The sequence below is a fragment of the Athene noctua genome, chromosome 1, assembly GCF_965140245.1.
Source record: "Athene noctua chromosome 1, bAthNoc1.hap1.1, whole genome shotgun sequence".
NCBI classification, from domain to species: domain Eukaryota; kingdom Metazoa; phylum Chordata; class Aves; order Strigiformes; family Strigidae; genus Athene; species Athene noctua.
This window is the reverse complement of record NC_134037.1, coordinates 118,141,970-118,165,786: the sequence shown is the minus strand read 5'-3', so window position 1 is coordinate 118,165,786 and position 23,817 is coordinate 118,141,970. Positions and strand designations below refer to the sequence as shown.

The 23,817-nt window shown below is 39.5% G+C and overlaps 2 protein-coding genes across 16 annotated transcripts in view; one reads left to right on the top strand and one right to left on the bottom strand.

Moving 5' to 3' along the window:
• The window catches only part of CCDC88A (coiled-coil domain containing 88A), a 79,669-nt gene extending 61,129 nt beyond the window's left edge, over nt 1-18,540 (top strand). For 2 of the 15 annotated variants that reach the window (XM_074906215.1, XM_074906025.1), the window contains exons 26-35: nt 3,281-3,364; nt 4,418-4,621; nt 4,929-5,000; nt 5,543-5,629; nt 5,772-5,828; nt 5,979-6,059; nt 7,476-7,741; nt 9,378-9,867; nt 14,123-14,222; nt 14,775-18,540. In XM_074906215.1, the coding sequence (XP_074762316.1) occupies nt 3,281-3,364; nt 4,418-4,621; nt 4,929-5,000; nt 5,543-5,629; nt 5,772-5,828; nt 5,979-6,059; nt 7,476-7,741; nt 9,378-9,867; nt 14,123-14,187 (1,406 nt within the window). In that variant the 3' untranslated portion in view covers nt 14,188-14,222; nt 14,775-18,540. Of the gene's footprint in view, nt 1-3,280; nt 3,365-4,417; nt 4,622-4,928; nt 5,001-5,542; nt 5,749-5,771; nt 5,829-5,978; nt 6,060-7,475; nt 7,742-9,377; nt 11,267-14,122; nt 14,223-14,774 lie in introns of those variants that run through there. The other 13 variants (XM_074906680.1, XM_074906586.1, XM_074906121.1 and 10 more) reach the window with 12 other exon arrangements.
• Nucleotides 18,541-20,558: 2,018 nt separating this feature from the next.
• LOC141960902 (prolyl-tRNA synthetase associated domain-containing protein 1-like) lies at nt 20,559-22,035 on the bottom strand. The gene is made up of 2 exons (XM_074907182.1): nt 21,907-22,035; nt 20,559-21,213 (listed from the first exon to the last, which is right to left on the bottom strand). Exons 1-2 carry the CDS (start codon nt 21,985-21,987, stop codon nt 20,776-20,778), a joined length of 519 nt encoding a protein of 172 aa, XP_074763283.1. The 5' UTR covers nt 21,988-22,035; the 3' UTR covers nt 20,559-20,775.
• Nucleotides 22,036-23,817: the final 1,782 nt, after the last annotated feature.

Genomic DNA, 23,817 nt, shown 5'->3' with positions numbered 1-23,817 from the left:
ACTCAGGATACTTTCTCGTGCAGATGTTTTCAAGAGACCTATTCTCTTATAAAGATAGGTGATCTTGGCACAAAAATCAGGTTACCAGAGAAAACAACACCTGAGGTCTCCCAGAGTGCTTGAAGCCCTTGTCTGATTCCAGAGGCCCTCTGGAAAGGAGGGGGTGCCTGCATGTCTCTTAACTGTGCACAACACAAGTGAAATCCCTCACACTGCCTGCTCCTCAGACAGCAGAGTTTCACCTTTGCTTTTTATATCTGTGTAAAGTGTTTGAATCAGGTGAGTACCCCACATCTGCTTCGTGCAGGACCTTTTTTCTCAGAGGAGGTGGGATACTGTTCTGAGGTTTTTGCATAGAAAACCCACGTCAAGCAAGTGGAATTTCTTTTTTTTGGTGGAGAAAAACATTGGTTTTGCTATCTTCCACTTCAGCCATTTCAGCTTATGAACAGCATCCCAAGGAATTAAGGCTATTGGTAAGCTTGTCATCTTTAAATTGTACCAGTACAGTTGTACCAGTAGCAGACACATCGTATCACGGTGGAGTAAAAAGTACATTGGGCTCCTTTTTCCATTACCAAAACATTTAGAAGATGTCTGCCTAATGTTTTCTTGTGTGCATGAACGGAATGATGTAAGGATTTTAATACTGTCCATGCAGAATTTCCCAGGATATTTCTGGCAAACAGTAGGAGGATTACAAAATGGGAGATTTCCTGACCAGTGATGGAATTCTGCAATAGTCATCATCCATTCTCAACTCAGAAAGCAAGAACATATTCATAGAGTACTGAAAAGAGGAAGAAAAATTAGTGAATTATATCTAGACATCTTTGAGTAGATGACTACCAAGACCAAAATAGTCCTTCTGCCATCCTGTTTCTAAAGTCAGTTGGAATAAAGGTGTAAAGAGCTCAAGCTGCTTAAGCTAAACTTTGTGGTGTCCTGTTTGTTTCTGCTGTAGCTCTGCCATTCCAGTGTTTTTTGTTCTATGCAGAAATTACTTGTGTAAATCCTCATCTTCAGGAGGTTGCATTTTGCCAAAGGACAGGTTTTGATGTACAATTTCCAGGACATCAGTAGTTGCAGAGGAGTTTTCTGTTTGGTACAGCTGCTGAGAGCTGTAAATCAGTCCTTTTGGAGGTGATCTGTGTTAATGAACAGGAATCACAAGATGACTCAAAGGATTCTTTCCTCTGGTTACTTGTTAATAAGATTAGGGTGGACGTTGTTAATTAAGAGGCATCACTTACCTTGTCTATAGAGTTATCTTGTCTATAAAGTATTATAGAGGAATCAGTTATCTTGTCTTTAAAGGATTATAGAAGTTACAGAAGAATCATGTTTCACCATGGGGACAAAAAGATAGAAACAGAATTAACTCTTTGGGATTAGTACCAAAACTATTGAGTTATTTACCTGTTAGAAAATCAGTCTGATGCGGTGTCTTGTATTCCTTTGGCAGGGAGTTATTAAAAATATACTTTTCCATGCAATTAGATAGACAACATGCCTGTCTCCTTTATGAGAGGTTTAGCAGCCTTGCTGCTTTTTTTGGGCCAGTCAGCATCTGTTTATGTTGGTTTTGGCTTGTTTACTCAGGATCCACAAGAGGAGGAATGCTTTATTGATTTGAAACAAACCAAATCAAAGCACTCGTTATTTTGAAGTACCTCCAAGTATCTGTACATAATAAAACATCTGTGTACCTATGTAGCAAATAATTCCAAGGTGAACTTGTACTTGGTATACTCCTACCTCACAGAGGTAGCACAGGTACCTTTCTTCTCTTCCCCACCCCATGTCACGAGGAGCTGACAGAGGAGAGTGTTTTCTATCCCTCAGTGATCAAGACGGAGTTAGATACTGCAAGGGTGAGAACCTCTGTGTTTTGGACATGTGTGGCTGTGCCAGTTGTGCACTTGTTGGAAGCTGGAACATGTATATGTAGCCTTGTAAACTTCTTGCTCTAAGAGCAAACACAAACTGATGCCGTGGAGAGGAAGGAAGGTTTCTCTTTCAGGGTAGTTGCTGTGCACTTGTAAATGCATTTGTATAGATGCACTGCTGTATAAAATAGAAGCTGCTGGATAACAAGCTGCTGCTTGAGCAGGAAACCAAGGCAAACGACAATGCTCATGTCTCAAAAGTGACTTCAGAGAGCTAAAATAAGCAGGTTTGGGGCTGATAGACTGGACTCCACTGCTTTGATCTCTGCATAAATGACACCTTTTTGGTAATTTCATTATGCATTTCTCTCTGGATCCTTACATGGCAGTTGTTTGCATTTGGCTCCTGTGTGCTTGGCAGTCAGCTGACACGTTTATCTGATGCTTCAAAATGCAGGTGTCTGCCAGTAATCAATAACTAATGCAGAATAGCTGAATCTAAGGACAAGATTAACTTGTGATTTCCCCCTCCTCCATCTTCTAGTGCTATTAGTAATTTTAACTCTGTTCCTAGTTATAACGTATCACAATTTTCTCTTAGCCCTCCCAAAAACGTTACAGCAACGCTCACATTGGATTTTCTTTTGCTGTTTCTTTTTAATCTTTGGTGGTTTTTCAGCTAAAAAAATTGGTTTATACCATTCCAGCCAATAAATCTTGATTTTATTTTTCTTGTCAGAAATCTGAAGTGGATTATTTCACTAAAATATTAAAATCACTGCACACAAACAGTACCTTGAACATAAGGTCTGTGTAATTTTTTCTACAAGACAGTAGATGACAAAAACTATTAATGAGCACAAGATGAAACAAAGACTGATAATAGATTGTGTGCTACTAGAGATGCAGGGTAAAACATTACAAAAAGTTACGAATCTCAAAAAATAATGATGTGAACATATTTTGTTGTACTTATAGTTGCTTTCACTTTAAGCTTTTTTGCTTCACATTTTTCTTTATGGTCAAGAAATGTTATTTTTCACAATAAAACTATATAATCATCAATTTCTATAATCATCTGCAAAGAAGTTATATTTAATTTTTTCAAGAGCTTGAGAAAAATTTCTAACTGTTACACTCTTCACCATTGTTTTCGGTGCATTTCTGAGTATATTAAAGTTTTCATAGTGTAATGTTCATATTTCAGTGTAGTTTTCATATCTCATTATCACATGGAAGCATGAGAATAATAGTTTTTAGCATAGCATACATAGCTTAAACTCAGACATTCATTTCTGTCCTTAGTTTCAACATTTAACTTCCATCTGTTCTTCTCCCTTTTTTTCTTTCATTTCCCTGTTTCCGTTTTTCCTCATGCTATGACATAAAAGTGGTTGCACTGAAAAGACTGCCCTTTTTGAGGAACAGACCGAAGGAAAAAGACAAAATGAAGGCCTTCTACCGTCGCTCCATGTGTAAGACTTTATGACAGTTCAGCTTCTTTTAAATGGCTACACTGGCTTCCATTACTAATTTTTCACTAACCTCTCCCTGGACTGCGCTGTATTTTTCCTCCTGTTTTGCAATGTGCAAGTCCTGCTACAATACAAGGAGCTGGAGCTTTTTCTTTTTTTCTTTTTTCTTAATTTTTTTTTTTTTAAACCTTGGCACTGAATACTTTATATATGTGCACATGTGCACACACGTACCCCCACATGCACAAGCACACGCACATACATATATATATTCAGTGCATTGTGATTGCATATATTTGTATACATAGTTGTCTATATACACACACATCTCTGTGTATATAAATTTACAGTGCACTGTGTTAACTTAAACAGTTCTAAATTACACATTTCATAAGCCTTTTGTTAAGAGATCACTGTAACTTTTTGTTTAAGGAAAGTGTAGAAAATAGTGCAAGGCTATATGGTGGTCTGTCACTCTTCAAGTATTCATCACTTGTTGTTGCCAAAATGCTGTATTGATTTATTTTAATTTATTTTATTTTGTAATGAGGGATGGACAATTTTCTCTAGCTTTGCGAAGTAAAGGTGAATATCATCAGATGTCATCTTTTTCCAATCCTTTTATTTGTTGTTATGTAAAATACAGTATCCCTGCAGTAACCTGCACTGTACAAGGATCCCATATCATTGTTGACATTATATTGTATTAGCACCTTTGCCCATCTTATCCTTATCCATTCCATTTTATCATTGCAAACAGTCTATCAAAGCTTCTGACACACATATTGCGTACCATTGTAGCGCAAGCATGGCGATTATACCTAATAAAACCAGTTTTAAGAACCATACTGAGCTGAAAGAAATCTCTGACTTACGCCACTTCTCATTCATTGAGCTGATTGCATGTCATAACATGGATGATTCTGTGTTTATATCTTCCAGTATTCAATGCGCTTTAATGCTTAGAAAACTGTCCAGCATTTTGCAATACAAAATAAGAACAGAAGCAAATACATTGACCATGCTGATCATTTGCTTTCATTTGCATCCCAGCCATGAATGACCTGGTGCAGTCCATGGTCCTAGCAGGAGGACAATGGACAGGTAGTTCTGAGCATCTGGAGGGTCCTGATGATATATCTACGGGTAAAAGGAGGAAGGAATTGGGAGCTATGGCCTTCTCTACTACAGCTATCAACTTTGCAGCTGTCAACTCTTCTACAGGCTTCAGATCCAAGCAGTTGCTAAATAATAAAGGTATAGGTGGAAGCTTTTTGCACAGTGATGTGACTATGTGTAGCAGCAATTTCATATAAATATTGCTTTTACTGATGTTTTAAGTTTTTCGGCAAAAAGCAACCTTAATAATTGAGTTGCAGTGCTGAGATACCAAATGGGTTTAATAACTGCAGTTATAAAATGCTTCAGGATTTTTCCTACAGAATGTTACCTAAGTAAAAATGGATTGGTTTGAAAACTGGTTTTGTTTATTTTACAGATAAGTGTTTCAGTAATATTTCAATTTTGTTTTATTTTACATCGTCTTTTATGTCTCTGTGTATAGATACTACATCCTTTGAAGATGTAAGTCCACAAGGTATTAGTGATGATTCTAGTACAGGATCAAGAGTTCATGGTAAGATGTGAACTTTAATTAAATGAATTAAGGATATATTATGTGAATGTTAGCGATGTTTGCAAAAAAAAAAGTGAATGGCATCATTACAAGTGAGCATGCTTTCTGTGATTTGCATATCTCTTGAATGGATAGTATCATTTCTTCAGATTATTCTTTTCTTTCTGAACTACTGCATCAGATAGATGTTCTATATCTCTAATAGAAAGTATCTATGAAGTGCATCTGAACAGGATCAAAACGTTTTCCCTTGGAAAAATTTTATTTGGAGGTAACAGTGAAATAGAAGTAGTTGTCATTTCAATCCTAAAAAACCCAAATCTGGCCTGATGTCTTCAATGTTTATTGTTCAGTGAAACCTAAATTTGTCATGTACCGTGTTTTACAAAATCATTGCGTGTTCCTTCAAGCCAAGCTATGAAGTGAAAGCTGTAATAGATTATTTAGACGTAAAGTTTTAAGCCTAGTATAAAAACTTAAATTAGTATGAGCAACAAAGGCTTTTGAAGATAATAACCGTGCATTTCCCTTGTATTGGATAGGAGTGCAGGACATTATCTGTGCAGATGCTCTTGCTCCTCCTGTTCGTGGCATTTCAACAATGTGCAAGGTTCCTTGTCAAATCTGTTGTAAGTGACCTAATCACAAGCAGCTTTCTGCATGCCCATCCTTTCATCCGAAATCCTGGTTTGCCACTAACCAGTCAGTTTCAATTCTAAATGTACACTCTATTTCTCTCTTCCTCTCCCTTGTACCTTACTATTCCTGTAGTGCCCTTTTCTAAAGTGTCCTCTTGGACTGCCTGGAAATCCCTTCGCTTTCTGATCTGTAAGAAACCACTTTGTTGACAATGGGCATGCTCAGCCTGTGAAATAGTGCATGATTCCTGCCTCTGAGCATTCTGAGAGCAGAATGTAAAGGTACCATGTCATCTGCTAAAATTTTGTTCATCACAGTGTCTCCTAATTTTCCATTTAGCTTCCAGACCAGCCAGCCTTGATAGTGGCAGAACATCCACTAGCAATAGCAATAACAATGCTTCACTCCATGAAGTCAAAGGTATGCTGTAGGGGAATTTGCATACACGCTTCATTTCCATTACTTTCTCTGTAAGATCATCTCTATAGGTTAAAAAAAGCCCAAATACTCCCACAACACACCACAGCATGTTTTTCTTTAAGCATGTTGGAGCCTTCATTCCCCAGATTAGGAAAGGATACCAGTATTAAGAGAACTTAACATTTTTAATAAATATTAAAAGGGTGATATTAGTTTCAAATGATTTTGAACCAAACCTAACCCAAGTAATGATGTTCCAGAATAAGAATTGCCCCCAATTCCTTAGGAATTGCATATTTTTAAGCAGAGGAGTTGCTCCCTTTTTCATCTCCTTGCATCCTACTACGTGTGCACTACTGCTATAAAGCTCTATAGCATACAACACAAACCAGAAAAAATGGCATATGCAATACCATCCTCTAAACTTCTGTATTTTGGTTTTAAAAGACTAACAACATTCCTGGATTTAACAGTATTCTCTAAATTTCATATATTACGAACATTGATCTATGTTTGTTTATAAGGGCCATTGTAGCTGGAGACCATTGCACATGCTAGACTACAGTGCTGCCAACTCAAGACTTAATTTTAATATTTATGGATTGTACTTACTAAACAGTATCTCTTTGGGAATTTAGAGATGTATGCTCGCTTAAGGTTTTTATTAGTTTATTTTCTGCCTCTTGATTACTCCCTTCTGTAAAAGATTCTTTGGGGTAGTCCTTGCCCCAGTTTCTATACGGTGTTAGAAATTGCTGCTGTAAACAACGGATCTTTCCTCAAACTTCATTCCTTAGGAGTAACATGGAGTAGGAAATAATTCTTTCCTCATCTGTATTTTTTAGCAATTCACAATTATTGAAAAATAGCAAGAAATGGTGTTGTGGAATTTATTTTGCATTTAATGCCATATTCTTCAGGTCACAATTGTAATAAACTAGAAGTAACGGCAGAAACTGTTGAAGAAGTAGCATTCCTAAAGAGTTCTTGTTGAAGAACTAGGAGGAAAATATTTTCTTTCCATTCCATCCTTTGTATTTTGTTTAAAGTCAAACTCATTAATAGTATATTCGGGCGTGGGCCTCTTGGTGATGCTGAGCAAGAGAGAAGGCGTATTTTTAGCCTCTTGGAATATGGTGCTGTGTAGATGGGGGCCCAGATTACAAGTGAAAGGTGTTTTTTTAATTCAAAAGCCATCACATCACGTTTAAAGAGCTGTAAGAGGTAAGTCAGGGGAGTGCAATTCATAATATATTTGATTTGAGTAAAAAAAGACAAATAGGTTTTTTAGTATTTTAAATAGAATTACTGTTAACTGAATCTGGTAACGTTACAGATTCAGGTAGGTTATACTGTTTAACAGCTTTCATATGTTGTTTTTCTTACGGAAATACTTAATACCCTGTACCCCAAAAGCAGGTGCAGTTAACAATCAAAGCAGGCCGCAGAGTCACAGCAGCGGGGAGTTTAGTCTGCTGCATGAACATGAGGCTTGGTCTAGCAGCAGCAGCAGTCCCATTCAGTATCTGAAAGGGCATACACGGTCCAGTCCTGTGCTCCAGCAAAGAACGCCAGAAACGCTGGATACTCATGGAAAACACATCAAAACTGGTTCTCCTGGAAGTGAAGTTGTTACCCTGCAACAGTTTTTAGAAGAAAGCAACAAGAGTACCTCAAGCGAGGTTAGTTTAAAAAATACTTTGTGTGTTATCCCATATATGGTCACAGAACTAACCTAACACTTTTAACGAGTAGATTTGCTTTAAAACTTGGTGGAGATACTGATGACATCTGCATTCAATAGTGTGGACTGAATCCTGAGAAACTGTACTTGTTGTATTACACATAAAATGATTTGGAATTTCTCAGCTTGACCCTTTCCAGCTCACTGAATTTGGTAAAATGGTCAATCTCTAGGGCATAAAATTGTCCAGTGTACTGATGTGTGCTACGCTCGTCAAGAGTTCAGATGATAGGCCATAGTTGCAAAGTAGATTTACTCTTCTTCTTCCAGTTCAGCACTTGTCTTCAGTAAGAGCTGTTGTCAGATCTGTCGTACATCAACGGGAAAGAAGGTGCTTTACTTCATTCCCTTAGGAGAGACTCTCGTCTGCTTCAATTTCATCTTTTTAACTCTGCTGGGCAAAAAAAATGACCTTGGAGTTCATTGAAATCTGAGAGGAGTAAGACAAATAGAATATTTCTGTAAATCAACGATGGTTTGTTAGAAGCCCCAAATCACCTTGTCTCTGCTAGTATTCTAATTTCTTGAGTAGATTTGTCCAAAACCCAAAAGTGCTCTAAGGTAAAGCAAGCCAGTTCCTGTGACGAGGACCTCTCTAGAATAAGGATCAGACTCCCATCTATTTTTCACGACACAATTGGACTTGAAACATACCCATTCCCAGCTGAGTGGATGGAGGTAGTCTGTGACTTGAGTCTGGAGTGTGTTTCTGGATTTTTTGTTACATAACATGACCTCTCATCTATGGTCTCTCTGACAAGGATTTTTGGTTTCTAAGCATTAGACAACACTTCTGGCAACAGAAATGAAAGAAACCACCTGAGTCATCAAGTCTAGTCCACGGCTGTTCATTAATCCCTTTCAGCACAGAATCATTCAGGTTGGAAAGGTATTCAAGAGGTCTCTTTACAGTCTTCCACCAGAGCATTTCCATAATGCCTTTAGCTTAATTGCTTCCAAATTGTCTCTTTCACTAGTTTAAAAAAGACTGCAGTCTTTCCCCACTGAGGCTGTGAGTAGTATTCACCTAAACTGCTTTTTCTAGCTCTGAAGTCTTTTCTCAAAAAAGAAAAAATTGGGATCTGTCTGATGCAAGTTTAGACACCAAGGGTACCTAAAGGTGCTGTGCTTTGTATTACTTCCTGAGATTCTTGTCTTTATTATTTGAGCATCTAGAGAACTTAAGGTTTTACCTCTGGGTGATCAGTATAAGTCAAAAGAATAGTGTGTATGAAATGGCCTGGGAAGTGTTGATGAGTGATGACAGAGGTCAAGTGAGTGAAAAGGTGAACTTGAAGTTTTGATCATCTGACTCGTTGAGTTAATCAGGATTACAGGAACTAACTCCAGGTTAGTTGCACAGTGTCGTGATCTGTCCGACACCTGGTCTTCAAAGTACTTGCCTGTAAGCTGTACAGAAAACTCATCAGTATGTACCGTAAATGTTTAATACCGCTTTTAGGTCTGGAAACTTAAAAAAACTTCTTAGAATTTTTTCATTTATGTCCACAAAGCTTGCTTAAGAAATGTCAAAATGACAATTTATAAACTGATGTTTCGGGTTTTTTTGACAGATGAAATCTGCAAGTGAAGAGAATCTTTTAGATGAAGTCATGAAAAGCTTATCTGAGTCTGTGGAGCTGACAGGAAGGGAAAAGCTAAGAAAACAGCCATCTGCCAGTTGTGGTATTGTGAGATCCTTAAGTGTGAAAAATACAATTGATTTCTCAGATGGACGATCTGTTAAACCAGAACAACTTGTAAGGCCTAGCCTTCGTAAAACTGAAGATACCTACTTTACTAGCTCTCCAATAAAATTTACATCGGGCACTCAAGGGAAGGTCAAATCTGTTAAAGAAAAGATACAGGCAACTGTATCACAGCGACAATCAAGAGATTGCAATCCTTATGCTACCTTACCTCGTGCAAGCAGCGTGATTTCTACGGCGGAAGGAACTACTCGGAGGACAAGCATCCACGATTTTTTGTCTAAGGACAGTAGGCAACCTGTATCAGTCGATCCAGCACCACCCACCGCTGACAGAAGTGTTCCAGCAGCCTCTAGTGAGTACTCAGCACACCAGTTACCCTCTAATTTTTGTCACTGTCTGGCTTACAGAGTAGATTGTGTTCCACAAAGCGATGCAGCTAAGGCAGTTAAACCACATCATCTAGGCGGTAACTCTGATGGGCCTAAGACCTCAAGGATGGAAAGGTCAGATTTTCGTGAGAGAACTTTGCTAAGCACGAGTGTGTTGAATGGTAAAGTCAGTGTATCTGGTAATGACAGCACAGGGTCATTTACTGTGGCTCAGCCATTTTTATCCCTTAACACCGAATTAGTTAGTAATATAAGTGGATTGCCTCCAAGATCTACATCCAGAACAACTGATCAGGCAAATCTGTCAGCATTTAGATCAGTACCGAAAAGCCAGGAACAGCCTTCTGCTAATCAGAGATCTGATTGTAGTGACCTACGGGCAGTTCTAACTAGTGAATTCAGTTCTGCCATCTCTGCGAACACCAGTGAGGCTGAAGCCCCACTGCTGGTTTCTGAAGATAATCAAACTGTCTGGTATGAGTATGGTTGTGTATAAGGAAGTTGTATTGTTAAATATATATCTACACATATAGCCTAATGTGACATGTAAGTGTTCTTCTCGGTGTCCGCTGGGTTTGGCGAAAACTTCACTACAAAGAAAAAATAATTCCGTGTTAGATCTGCGGCTTGTGGCTTTCTGAGAACAATGACATACGGCTCAGTCGTTTAGCATGTCTGAATGTAAAATTGTAACCTCACCAAAGTTTGCATGAAACATTAATTGCACTGTATATATTTTGCATGCTTTTAAAAGTCTTTACAATGCAAGCTATTGTTTTCATTTGTCATGCATTACAGATATTTTGGGTTTTTTGCTGTACGTTACTGAATGCATGTTAAACCAGTTGCATGCTGCATTGCCAGAAACAGCATGCTCCACAACATAATTTCTGGTGCAGACAGTATTTTTTCAGTTGTGCTCATGCTTTCAGATGTATCCGTAACACATTGATTATGGACTTGGGGTAAAAATACTTTTTTTTTCCCTGTTCTTTCACAAACGTGATACTAAAGAAAAAAAGCATTTAGTGAGATGTCAGTGTCTCACCCTTGTCATTTATGCCATGTCCTGCCATAAATGCACTTTGCACAAGGAACAAATTAGAGCCCAATAATTCAGTGCCTCTAGCTTGCACAATAAATTCGAACTACTGTTCACGTTTATTAAAATACTTGAACATTAATAAATACAAAGACCATTCATAATCCTCAACATAAATGATAATTCTTATGCAGAGGTAATAAGTAGTCACATGATGTGCAGCACTTGTAATGAAAAAATGACCCTTTCCACCTTTTCCCTTTTGTATGCTTTCTCTTTCCACGTCTGGTGTACAAATGTGGTGAAGTGTATGGTTTTATTAGGAGTCAAATAACAGAGTTACAAGAGACTCCTTGTGATGTATGGTAATAAAAACTTGTATTGATTATGGTGGAAATTCATTTTTTCTTCTTAATAGAAGTAACATTAATATAATAGAAAACAAGATGTGTAACAAAAATAACAGGAAAATGTTAAATTAACACACTAAAACAAAATAAAAAAATAACAAAAACTTGCTTGCAAACTTATAGGAATGCTTAAGCCAGTAACTCATGAAATTCCAGGTGATCAAAGAGGAATGTTGAAAAGTCATTACATTACTTAATATACCACAGGCTCTGCAATTGCTTGAAGCTTCTTAATCATAAATGTAAACAGAGTTTAAAATTGTATCTTACTTAAACTACAGTTACATGAGGCTTTAGATGTTAGAATTTTTTTTCACGAGAAAATAGATACTGACACTGTAGTCCAAAATGACATATGCTATAAAAAAAACTGAATAAAAGTATATCTAGAGGAAAATATATTTAGAATTGAAATTAAATATTAAAAATAATGGATGTCAGATTCTGACTTTTACAGTTGAATTGACTTTGATAGCAGTTTGGTGGCAGTGATGGTGCTGCTGTGTGGGGTGCAGTTCAGTCCCTTAGTGTCGAAGTGGGAAGGGGTAGAGGTGCTGCAGGCACAGAGCTCCTCTGGGAGGAGTAGGTCACTCTGGCAGGGCTCCATTTCACACAGGAGAGTTGGTAATAAGTGCAGGGATAGCTCCTTCCAGAGCTCCAGCTACGGCTCAAGGTGGATGTTTCAGAGACATTCTGTGGAGGGTAAAATTACTGTTTCAAAATGCAAAGCAGCCATCCTTTAGCATGTCTGCAGGCATCCCTTAGGTTGGGACTGATAAATTGTTCCCTTCTCTTCAAGGTTGTTCATAGCCTGTTGTTAGTTAGTGCTGTATCCCTGCTGGAATTTGTCTCATTTGGAAAAAAAATCCAAATGTGAAATAGAATCTTAATTTCACCAGCGTTTACTCTCCCACAGAGGTCAGTGTTCTGATTGTGGGTCGTGGCATTGGGCTTCATTTCTGTTCATCTGTAGATGTGTTTGAATTAGCTTTGAGTTGAACAGTGCTGTTAGCTGAAGTGATGTGCATAATATATTTTTCAAGTTATTTAAGGAATTAGAGAGAAAATCTTCTTAGCTCTGATAGTACTTATTATGAACTGACCCTGTGCTACCAGTATCTGTATTTTTCTTAACTGATTGCAAGCCTGTGTCCTGCAGTGAGACTGTTTGTTATGAGCAGAACAAGGTTTGTTGCTAGAGGTAGTATCTTCTGTTTAGATCACCTGCTCTTGCTGGAGAGATGGGATAAGCTTTCAGGCACACTGTTATCTCATTTGCCAGCCTTGTCTTGATTATGTCCTTAGACTGTCACAGCAACAGAAAATACCAGTATTATCTCCAGCTATGTTTATTATGAGCTCTCCAGCATGACCACTGAACCCTGGTTGTAATCGTGAGCAAGGCCAATGCCTAAAAATAAATTTTAAAGGTTAAGCCTGTGGGGTGAAGTTAAAGCTCACTATCAAGGCAATGAAGTACATTTTTTTTCCAGCCACTGCCCGTGGGGCACTTCAGTTGGCATTGTTTCATTTCTTTTCACAGCACTGAGCTTTCACATACAAACCAAATCTGACAGTGAATATTTACGCCTGATATTTCATGTCTTTTTAGCTTGTGTTTTACCTCACTCCTTTGGGGCGGGGGGACAACAGCATTAAAACAGCCTTTCTCTTAAGCACGAAGGGCTTCAGAATAACAGTGTGTTAGTGTCTTTGAACACTAGTGTCTCAGATCCTAGATCTAGAGTAACATTGTCCAGCTCAAGCTACAATTTTGCGTGGCTTTGTACATTTGTAAGGAATTGCATTTTGAGTTACGAGAATAATAACTTCTTGTGCTCCTGTTTTTGCTCCATTGAGTTCAGGTGATGCAGTGGCAGTGTGCTGCTAGAGACTTTTTCACTTTACTGAAAAATGAGTTGTCAACATTTGTTTCTTACACATGAAAGACAATAAATGTTTTAATGTACAGAAGGATTTTTTTTTTCTCCACTTTTTGGTCTTCACCCTTTAACAATAGATACATAATGGATGTCTCTTTCTGTATGTGCTCAACTAGTGGCAGGATCCATGAAGTTCCTTCCAGACCCAGTCACTACCACTCCCAGGCCATTCAGATGCACTTTGTTTATGCCTTGGTCCCTGCTGCCTTTAAAAAAATGATGAATTAGGGCTTTGCATGGTAATTATAAACACTGAATAAGTGGTTACCAGCCAAAAAAGGTTTTGTTGTTCAGGCTCAATAACTTGCTTGCAGTTCAAGGCTTGCTTGATGCTTTGCTTGAAGTGAACAGTAAATGGAGATTCTGCATTTTGCACGTTCAAGCTGTTGCATGTAAGATCCTTTTCTGTTTTGCAGAACTGAATGTGAACGTTTCTGTCAATGTGTAGCAGGTAAAAATGCAAAGATGAGTTAAGTTCTGTGCTAGGTTCATTCAGTCATGATTACATGTGATTTTTTTTTTCTTTTCACGCAGGCAGAAATTTAGGATTAGTGTCTCTAAAAGTTAAGTCTGTCTGATTGTGGCTTTGAAAGTAATACCTGGTTATTCTAAATGCTAAGATGAATTTTAACGAGTGTAGTTCAATAGGCACTTCCAGTGGGTTTCTTCTATCCCTCTCCTCTGTCCTTTCCTCTAAATATAAAAAAAGTGTTTATTATATCCTTTTGCTCTACTAATAAGTAGAATGTGTGTTAATGCATGAGGGGTTTTTTTTCATGTCCTGATGAACACAATGAATAACATGAAATGCTTTTCTCTGCAGATGTGGAAGCTATCCCAGAAAGCAGAAATTCAAAAAGCAGGTCTAGGGAGCAACAAAGCTCCTAATTCTATTACCCACTACATGAGATGTGGGCCAAGTGGTGAGTTTCCTGCCCAAAATGTAAATGAGATTAATTTCATTTACAAAAAACTAACAGCATTACATATAAGAACAAGTGCACATTGCATTAACCAGATGTAAATACTGCTTGCTTAACTGGCTTCTGTCTTGCTTATTAGTTAAGCCAGAACAGGTTGTTTTTCAGCAGTTATTTTGCCTGTGTACGCAGGGAACTTCATCCCATTTAGCCTTTTGCCTGTAAAAACGACAATTTATTTTTATTCTTCTCATCTCCTGAAAGTTCAAAGAAATTACATTAAGAAGTAATATTGAAGTCAGTTCTTAGCAAGGGACAGATAAATAAATCTAAAAGAATAGTTTAACAAAACCAACTAGTCTATACAACAAGGAAACTGCCTTTGTATAAAGCTTGTCTTTGGCATTCTGTCCTTCTCTTGACTTCATTAAAACATCTTCGATGCATGCTATTGGTGCTGTTAGTTCTGTTAGTGACTTAACTCTGTATTTTATACTTCTACACTTTAAGCTTTTCTTACGTTCTTTTCTCTTTCTACCTTTCGACTGTACACAGAGAGAAAAGTGTCCTTCAGTATCTCAGTATGAAGCCTTTAAATCTGAAGTAACAAGACAGCGACTGTAGGAATCATTAATAAAAATTAAGGGAATTTTTTACATTCTTCGTGACTAGAGCAGGCAAGAAATAAAAACCTACCTACCTACCTTCCTTCCTTGAATCAAGGAGCTCTACTGGAGTCTACTGCCGAAAATTTGTAGATGGTCTTAGGAATTAATGCACATTGCACTGTTAAGATCTACTGAATAAAGGACAGTTCTCATCTCCCTAAGGACCAAGAATTTTAAGGTCTCAAGAATTACTCCAGGGGAAAAAAAAAACAAAACAAACTTCTTTAATCTTCTGTTTCTGAGATTAGCCACTGATTTGCTTAAGCTTCTGCTAATAGTTAGCTAAAAAAGCCCATAACTAGCAGTTTATATTTACTTCTGTAAATCTAAAGTAAATGCTGTAGTATTTTGTTGAAATTGACTGTATATACAGATACAAAAACCTCACGGCTTACTGGCACTTCACTGCCTTATTTGGTTAGCATAATCTGCATGAAATTGCTCTTAAAAAGTCTATGCTGATTTTTGTTGCGTACTGCAAGAGAAAAATCTGTTTACATACATGAAAAAGTTCGATAACTAACAAAAGCGGGAGTCATGGGATAATCGTATTATATAGAAATTGTTTGTCATTTGTGTTTTTCACATTCCCAAGTTATTCTGCATATATATGTTCAAATGTTTCTGGCAGGAAATCGTCAGGTATGAGTTTTCTATAACTTTTATTTTAATATAAGGCTGTTTTCAACAAATGGCATTTCCAGGATAAGACTGTCTTTACGATGTTTGTGTATTGACTAATTTTTTTTAATTGTTTGTCTGTTGACATGAGCTGATTGTGGCTTAGGAGGTTTCTTGATGGCAAAAAGAAATGTAAATAATATCATATGCATTTTACAATCGGTTCCCCTTAAGGTTCTGTTTTACTAGTAAGATACATTTTGTTCATTATTGATTTATATTAAAGTCAACCAATGTTCTTGGTACAATCAGTGGTTGCATACATTTGTTGTTGTGAAAGCATTTGCAGAGAGCTCAGAGGAAGTGTACACGAGCTTACAAGCAGATCCAAAATGAGTTACCAGATTTATGTTTCATGACAAACCGGTAAGCGCATTTATATCACTGTTCTAAAGGGTGGTGAAGTGGGTAACCTCCTCGTGTCCCATCCGCCAGCAGTCACATAGATCAGTTCACTCCCAGCTATCTCCAGTGGCATCAGTGAAGGTAAGGCTGAGGTGTAAGCAGGAGGAGGGACACGGACTGCCCCTATGTGGGGCCTACTGCTGCTGACACTGGCATTGCTGCTACAGCTTCCTCAGCTCCCAAACAGCTTTCACAGGCTTTCTCGTGTCTAAAGTCTCCAGCTGTCAGGGACGGCGGAACAGAATCATCTTTCACTGGAGAGAGAAAGTAGTTCAACAGATCCAAAGCATACTGGCAAGTCATCTTTTGATTTTTACTGAAATTTTGTCCAAAAGGGGACGAAAAGAGCAAAGTTTAGAAGGGGAAATGGTTTCTGTTGTTTTTTCCTTGAAGTGACTTCCTTCTGAAATATTTGTGATGGTAAAATGTGCATAAAAGTCTAGATCTAAACAGATTATTTTAGTTTTATGGTAAAAATACTTGGTTCAGTCTGGGATTGTTTTCACAGAGAATTTAAACATTTTTGAGGGGGGGTGTTGAGTGAAAATAGGACCCATCTTGCAGCTTTCCACCATACAGAATTTGCAGTCTTCCTCTGAAGACATTTCTGGTATTTCATAAAAATCATGGGGGTTTTTTGATTACTGCCAGCCTACTAGCATCTGTTTGTGATCCCTTACTCTCAGTGTTAAGGTGTTCACAGGTTTCAGTGGCCGCATGGTGAGTTTTGCAGAGTATCAACACAGATCAGCAGTCTCAGGAGTTATCTGTAGCCCCGAGTACTCCTGAAATCCAGCTCCACTGGATGCTGTTGCTGCCTGCATGGAATAATTTCCCGTATCGTAACTGATCCCGTGACGTTGTTGTGAAGGATTTGGAGCACTATGTGAGGTTTTTGAGGAGGATTCAGGGCATTCCAAGCCATGCTGTGAGATGTTACCAGCGGTGCAGGTGGGGTGGATGGCAGTGGCTGGGAGAGGTGCCATGGCTCAGGGCCTTTGTACAGGCAGTCAGGGTGTTCCCGCACACTCGGAGCTCAGGGGGCAGCTGAGTTTCTCCCCCAGTAGCAGGTGAGACAGTCTGAGCCCTGGTGTGCTCCGGGAGGAGAGCTCTCTAAGCAGGAAGAATTCTTTTGTGTCTGTGCCACTCGGGTGCTGCAAGGTAGTGACAGAGTGCAGGAAAAGTTGCCTTTTCAGAATTGATAAGCAAAAGTTTGCGGTCTAGAATGCCGGTTGCACTTACTAAAGGCATAGCTGTTATGAAAGATAATGAAATATCCCAAATGTTAGGAAAATAATTTTGTAAACGATGGTATTCTCAAGCTCATTTCAGGGTCTGATTGTGAGTGGATTCTCCTAGCTCTCTCTGAAGCAGCGGGCTGATGCATTTCCAGCTATCAAACGCTACCCCTTCAGTAGTGTTCCTGTCGTTAGAAGAACATACGTGTCTTGAATTAACAGATGTAAACTGTAGTGCCAAATGCTGTTTGTATTCTGAGCACCTGAGCAGTTTCATGTGTCTGGGTAGGTTCTGTGAGGCCCTGGGAGTTAGGTGGGAGTGGTGTGTTAGCAGGAGCGCTGCTGGGCACACATAACCTGCCCTGCCCGCTTCCATCACCCGGGCGTCTCCTGACGTCACAGTTGTTAGCTCATCTCCTTTCTCTGTTCCTTAAGTTGGCCAAGAGCACCCAGTGCAACTTCTACACTTGCTTTTTGTGTATTATTACATCTTCTGAAAGCATGTGTGCCATCATAGACAGGGTTTGCATTTAACAGATCAGAATTTACTTCTCTCAGCACTTTCTTTTGCAAAGACGTTTCAGAGAAGAGTGGTCAGGATGTTCTCCATGCTCTGATGATTCTTAAATTACTTTTTTTCCTTTCTTAGTCTTTTCAGTCTGTGCCCTTAAAATAAAATAAAAATGGAAATTTAATTTGGGAGCCGCTTGGCGTTTTCTCAGACACAAACTCCCAGGGGAGGAACACAGCAGCTGTTGGACAGCATACAAGGGGTGTACACGGCTTTTTACCCCCAGAGTTGCCAAATCTGTCACTGCTAGTTCAAGATTACAAAAGACGTTGTAGTACTACACAATGTATAATTTTAATTTACTTTTCTGGTAGTCTGCTGAGGGTTTAGTAACATCCCCAACATGAATTATTTCTAAACTTTTTCCAAGACATGGTGCAGCCTCAACAAAGGAGCTCATGTATGATTTTTAGAGGATAATGTATATGTAAATAATGCTTTGATATTAATAAAACTGCCTTAAAGGAATGTACCTAGGTGTCAAACAAAACTTAAAAAGCTCTTATTTAAAACTGTAATTTCCTTTACATACTGATTTTTTTTTAATATTTGCCATTGTATACATTTATTAATGATGTTATTAAAATGCCAAACCAAATAATTTTTATTCTTATTTTGTGTGTACATTTATACACACTTTTTGCTGGAAACTGATGTTACTGGAAGGATATTGGTGTGAACTAATGGCGTTGTGGTCAGTTGGTGATGTGTTCCGTGAGTATTTCTTCTGGAAGGAAAATGATAAAACTGTAGCAGAATTTTTCTGGACAGTGTGTCGTTTTTGTGTTTATTTGTGTAGGCCAGTGTAGCTTTTAACTAGATGCTATTTTGATATTATTTTAAAAAATATATACTAATTTCGTAAGTAAATACAAAAAGAAATCATTATAGATTTGCCAGATGTAGTTTAAAGCTTTGATTTTGATTTTACTCAGTTGTTATTTTTGCTGAGACAAGTCTCAGCATCTCTTGGGAGGACAGAGGTAGTTATCTCTAAAATTTAAAGATTTGTGAAGCATAGTAAATTGCTATTGTGCACATGTCTCAATTTTTCACATTTAGAGCTTTCTGGATTAAAAAAACCTTGACGAGTCAAATTCAATACTTAAGTATTGAATACTTAAGTGCTAAAGGATTTTGGGGTACCACAAAGAAGAAACCCTAAAGGGGAGAGAGAGTAAGTGAGAGGCTGAGAGTAAGATAAATTTTACTTTTAAAGACACATAAGACTGTATCTTAATATCTAGCTAATTTAGTAATACATTTGTCAACCCAGAGTTCATTAATCAACCCAATATTCACTAATACCAGATGTTCCTTTCAGTCTTTTACTTAACAAATGTAAAATCACATGTATCTGGACATGTCTAGTGATTCTCTTTTAGGTCACTTCTTTCCCGTTTGAGACGACTCTGTGATAGATGGGGGGGTTGGTTCATGTATTTGAAGGTGGAGGGGAGGATTTCAACTGCTGTGTATGAAGTATTTGAAGTTCCCACCTCAGAACAGCAGCCAAATCCTTCAGAAATTAAGGAAACCATGGCAAGGATGGTTGTGAAGTAACTTGCCTTGCCCTGGAAGATGTTTTTCCTTACTATGTGAATGGGAGCTGTTCATTCTGTAGAATTAGATTTCATTACAGGGGAAAAAAACCCAATCCGTGTTAATGATGTTCTCAGCTTGCAGAACTCTATTGGCCATCTGGAATGGAACTGAGTCTGATGGACTGGTTTCTGCCCTGTGTTCCTTGCCAAGTGTTCCCCTTCCTCAGTTCACTTTGCCTCCTGTGGCATGGTGCAGCAGCAAACAGCCATCTGAGATGGCCAGGCCTTTTATGTTTTTTTTCCGTTATCTTTATTTCCATTCTGTCCCACGTTGTGTTGACACTACCACTTGCCTTGTGGCACAGTTTGTACGTGACCATTAGGGTCCATTCGAAAGCCTTTTTCCCCGTCATCTTCAGATTTTGTCCCTCACTTTCACCTCTCCCCTCTTCGGGTGTTGTGGGGGTTCTGTTTACCACAGTATGTTTATTGGACTGCACAATTTCTGCCACTTCTTCCTTCAACATGCAATGTTGGGAGGGTTTTTATACATTGAGGCGGGAGAGAGGAGCTGTGCCAGCTGTCCCCATGACACACGACACAGGGTCAGGAACCCACAGTAACGTTATTCCCTGGAGCAACCTGGCTCCCCCCAAGCTGTGGCTGACTGGTGACACCGGGTGTCCTGCCCCTTCTTGGGGGGCTCTAAAAATGGACAAGGCATGTGCCTGTCATCATGGGGCTGTTACCAGCGGGATCCATCATCTCCCAAGGGGAGGAGACTCTGAAAATGCAACTAAAAACATAGACAATCAAATGCATTTTCTGTAGCATAGGCAAATGGTAAATTTTTTCTAGGTAAAAATTATAAAAAGAAAGCAACATGTAGTAGGGGATGAATGGGTATGGGTACACAATCTAAACATCTCTGTCCTGTGTGTACTGACAAATATTTTAGAACTTGAAGTTAATTTGTTATTTCCTGATACTGTTCTTTGAAGTTTAAACCTTCAAGGCCAGTACCACGCACAGAAAGCTCCAGGTTTCTCCATTTTATTAATAAAACTATAACATCCTTTAAATAACACCTTCTCTACTTACTGGTTACTTAGTGGTAGATTGCAAACACGTCTTGTCCTGTAAAGAATGTTAAAACATCTAATACCCCAAAGACAGTTTGTTTTTTCTCCTCGCCAGATTATCCAATATAAATTTAAGACCATCAAAAGATACTCTGTTAAAACATTTAATAATCCAGGACAGTATTTTTTTCACACCAGATTATACAATATAAACACAATTGAAGAAAAAAAAGTAAAAACATAATTGGCAATTTTACTTATGGTAAGGAGACAAAACTTTAAAAACTTTATTTTTTAAGTAATGAGACTTTCACCAGTTTTGCTTTTATGCTCTACAAAATCAGTGCCTAGTGACAGAAAACAGCATCTACTTCATGTGTTCGTCAAAATGTATGATGATTGGATCATGGCCTGTTGATCTCACAAACTTCAGAAAGTCATTGGGGCTTAAGCCCATGGTTGCAGAATTTGTCATTGGATGAAAATACACCTTTTCATGGCCACCTTCCAGAAAGGCAGCATCCAGCACAAACCTCACATCTCCCTGGTCGCAGAAGAGGGCAAGGGGTGTTGCACAGCCCTGGCCCACGTGGAGTTTTTCCAGCATGGCATTTTCATCCGCAAACCTTAGGTTTCCGCTTCCGACACCCAGTTTTTTAGCAAGATGATTTAAATTGATTTGCCTGTTGTGCAAAACAGTCACCAGCCAGAACTCTTTCTTCTTTTTGTCTTTAAGAAAAAGGTTTTTACTGTGAGCGCCTTTCATGTGTTGGACGTGGGGCATCATTTCTTCAACAGTGAACACCTGGAAAATACCATCAGTGTAGTGTGAGACTCTGTTAGATGATCCCATTAGACTGACAGTTGCGTGCTGGCAGGTATCGTCTGTTAAATACTTGGAAAATACTGAATGTTATACTCAGCCTAAAAACTGTACCCTTTTATGAAGAAATTTTAAAAGAACACAAATAAAATGTGACATGCTTCTCCTGCACGCTCAGAATCATTTCTGTCTCATATAGAGCAAGAATATCACCCTAAAAACACAGAAGGGCTACCCCCACCCCTCCTTTTTGCGGCTCCACCGCAGACAGACTGGAATGATGTGGTACGTGCACTCTGAACGGGGAGCTAGAAAAAGTTTGGAAAGCGTCCTCCACACGGGTGCCGGGGCGGCGAAGAAGGGGATGGGCCGTGGCTCCCGAAACCACCGGGGGACTGGAGGGGAGAAGAGGGATCTCGGGGAACAGAAATACAAGAGGAGGAAGCTGGCGGCTGTGCTCAAAACGGCCCCCAAAAAGCACTAAAATATTACGCCAGGCCCAGCGGCTGTAGGTTTATTTGACGAGAAATTCCGTGGTGATAATTCTGCTACAAAATTTTGCGCAGGGCCTCAGAGTGCGCTGTTGGGCGCCGTGTCCTGTCCCTCCACGTATTTCCCGAGAGAAGGAAGGTAAGGAGGGTGCCGAGAGGCGGCTGCGGCGGCCCTTGCCCCTACCTGGGGGTGCTCGGCCGTGACCGTGACGATGCCCAAATCCCGCAGGCGCTGTGTCAGCGCCTCCCGCAGCTCCGCCGCCATCGCCGTCCCGGGGCCGGGCCGCGCCGCCACCGCCCTTCCGGCGGGCGGGCAGCGCCAAAATGACGGCGGCGCCTCAGGGCCAGCGCCTTCCCTTCCGCGGGTCTGCGCGCCGCGGCGGCTGGGTCAGCCCTGGGCAGGAGCAAAGGATGCACCCGCTCCCAGAGCAAGTTGTGCGCATGTATTTACAGTAAGTTTTGATAAGGGAAAAAAATCCCTAAGCTTTAAACCTGGGTATAATGGCTGAAGGCATTACTGCTCTAACACTTCTACTTTGGGAGTCGGGGTTTGGGGTTTTTTTTCTTTTTGGTTTTTTTTTTCTAAGTTGTATCTGAAGCGTGTGAACACGCAGCGCCCTTCAAAAAATGAGCAGCCTTAGCCCTGCGGTTGAGCTGAAAGCCGGGCAGATTGAAGGCGGTTGTGGTAGGCCACTGCCATAAAACCAAACGCTGGCACCGGACCCTACCTGCGGAGATAGTCCCAGCCTGATGGGACACAACCCTTGGCACCTCGGACCCTGCTTGAGCTGTGGCTTTTGTCGGTGTACAGGTATGCTTCCCCCTCTCCACAGTTCCATGGTCCTGTGACACGCCAGAGGCCAGAGCATGCTGTTTTTGGGACAGAAAAATCCAGCTGTCCCTCACGTCTTACAGCCTCCTGTCCTCCTCCTTCAGCCTCACCTGCCTGAAGAACAAAGTTCTCCACAACCCTGATTTCTGGGGACTCCCTCTGCCTCTCCTCCTGCACAGTTCAATCTATTTCATCTTTCTTAAAATAATCTCTTGTCAAACAGGGACATTAGAACCATACATTGCTTTGACATACACCAGGTTTTTGCATCCAGAGTGAAAAGTGTTTGATTCAAACGTTCCTTTCAAAGCAGGTATTTGTCCCGAATACACACCAATTAATTTTTTAGTATACATGCTTTCTGTAATTTCACATGCCCTATGTACAGTTTTTGCAGAGAATGTTGCTGCTAAATCAGGAAGTTAAGAAAAAGCTTGAAAAATCAAAATTACACCACATTTACACACTAAAAAGGAGAACGGCATAATCTTTTTTTTTTTTTTTTTTAAAGGCAACCAGTAATAATAAAGAATTGCAACTAAGGGACAAAGCCAAGCCTTAACAGCCACATAGTTAAGTGGAAAATATTTCTGCCACCAAAACCATCATCCTGACCTATGACATCAGAAATTATTTGTTTTCAGTTTGCCCTTCAGAAAAACAAGCAATCCATAATAAAGCTTCAAATTAAAACAGTACGAATCTGTGGTGAGGAACCATGAGGATAAAATGTGATCCCACACTAATTCCCAGAGCCTTACAGCAGCGCACAGGAAGATCTCCAGGCAGCATCCAACGGAAGATCATCTCAAAAAGCAGATTTGCCATAAACTCTGATGACTGTTTTGCATGCTAAATTTATCTTTCATATAAAACGTTTTTCAGGTCAATCCCAGACTCACCAGAGAGTCCCATCCCATGAAGGACACATTGCCCTCCACTTGTGGAGTCTGTGTGCTCACACTGTCAGTTTGTATCCCAGCACGGGAACACAGACTGTGTTTAATTCCCATCAGAAAACCTTTGATATTTCAGTGGGTTTTACTGCAGTTTGGGTTCGAGATTATTTTTCCTATTTTACTGTTGGAGAAACCCCCGAGGGCCCTGTGCATTTTACGGTTATTGGTACCTGACAGATTAATTAGCAGATGGTGCTTTTGAAACACAGGACAGCTTTTTTTTTGTCAACTATCAGCATCATAAAAGAGCAAGTACTTGCTGAAGCACGATGTGGAGAGGAGTGAAACACGTAGCTATTGCAGG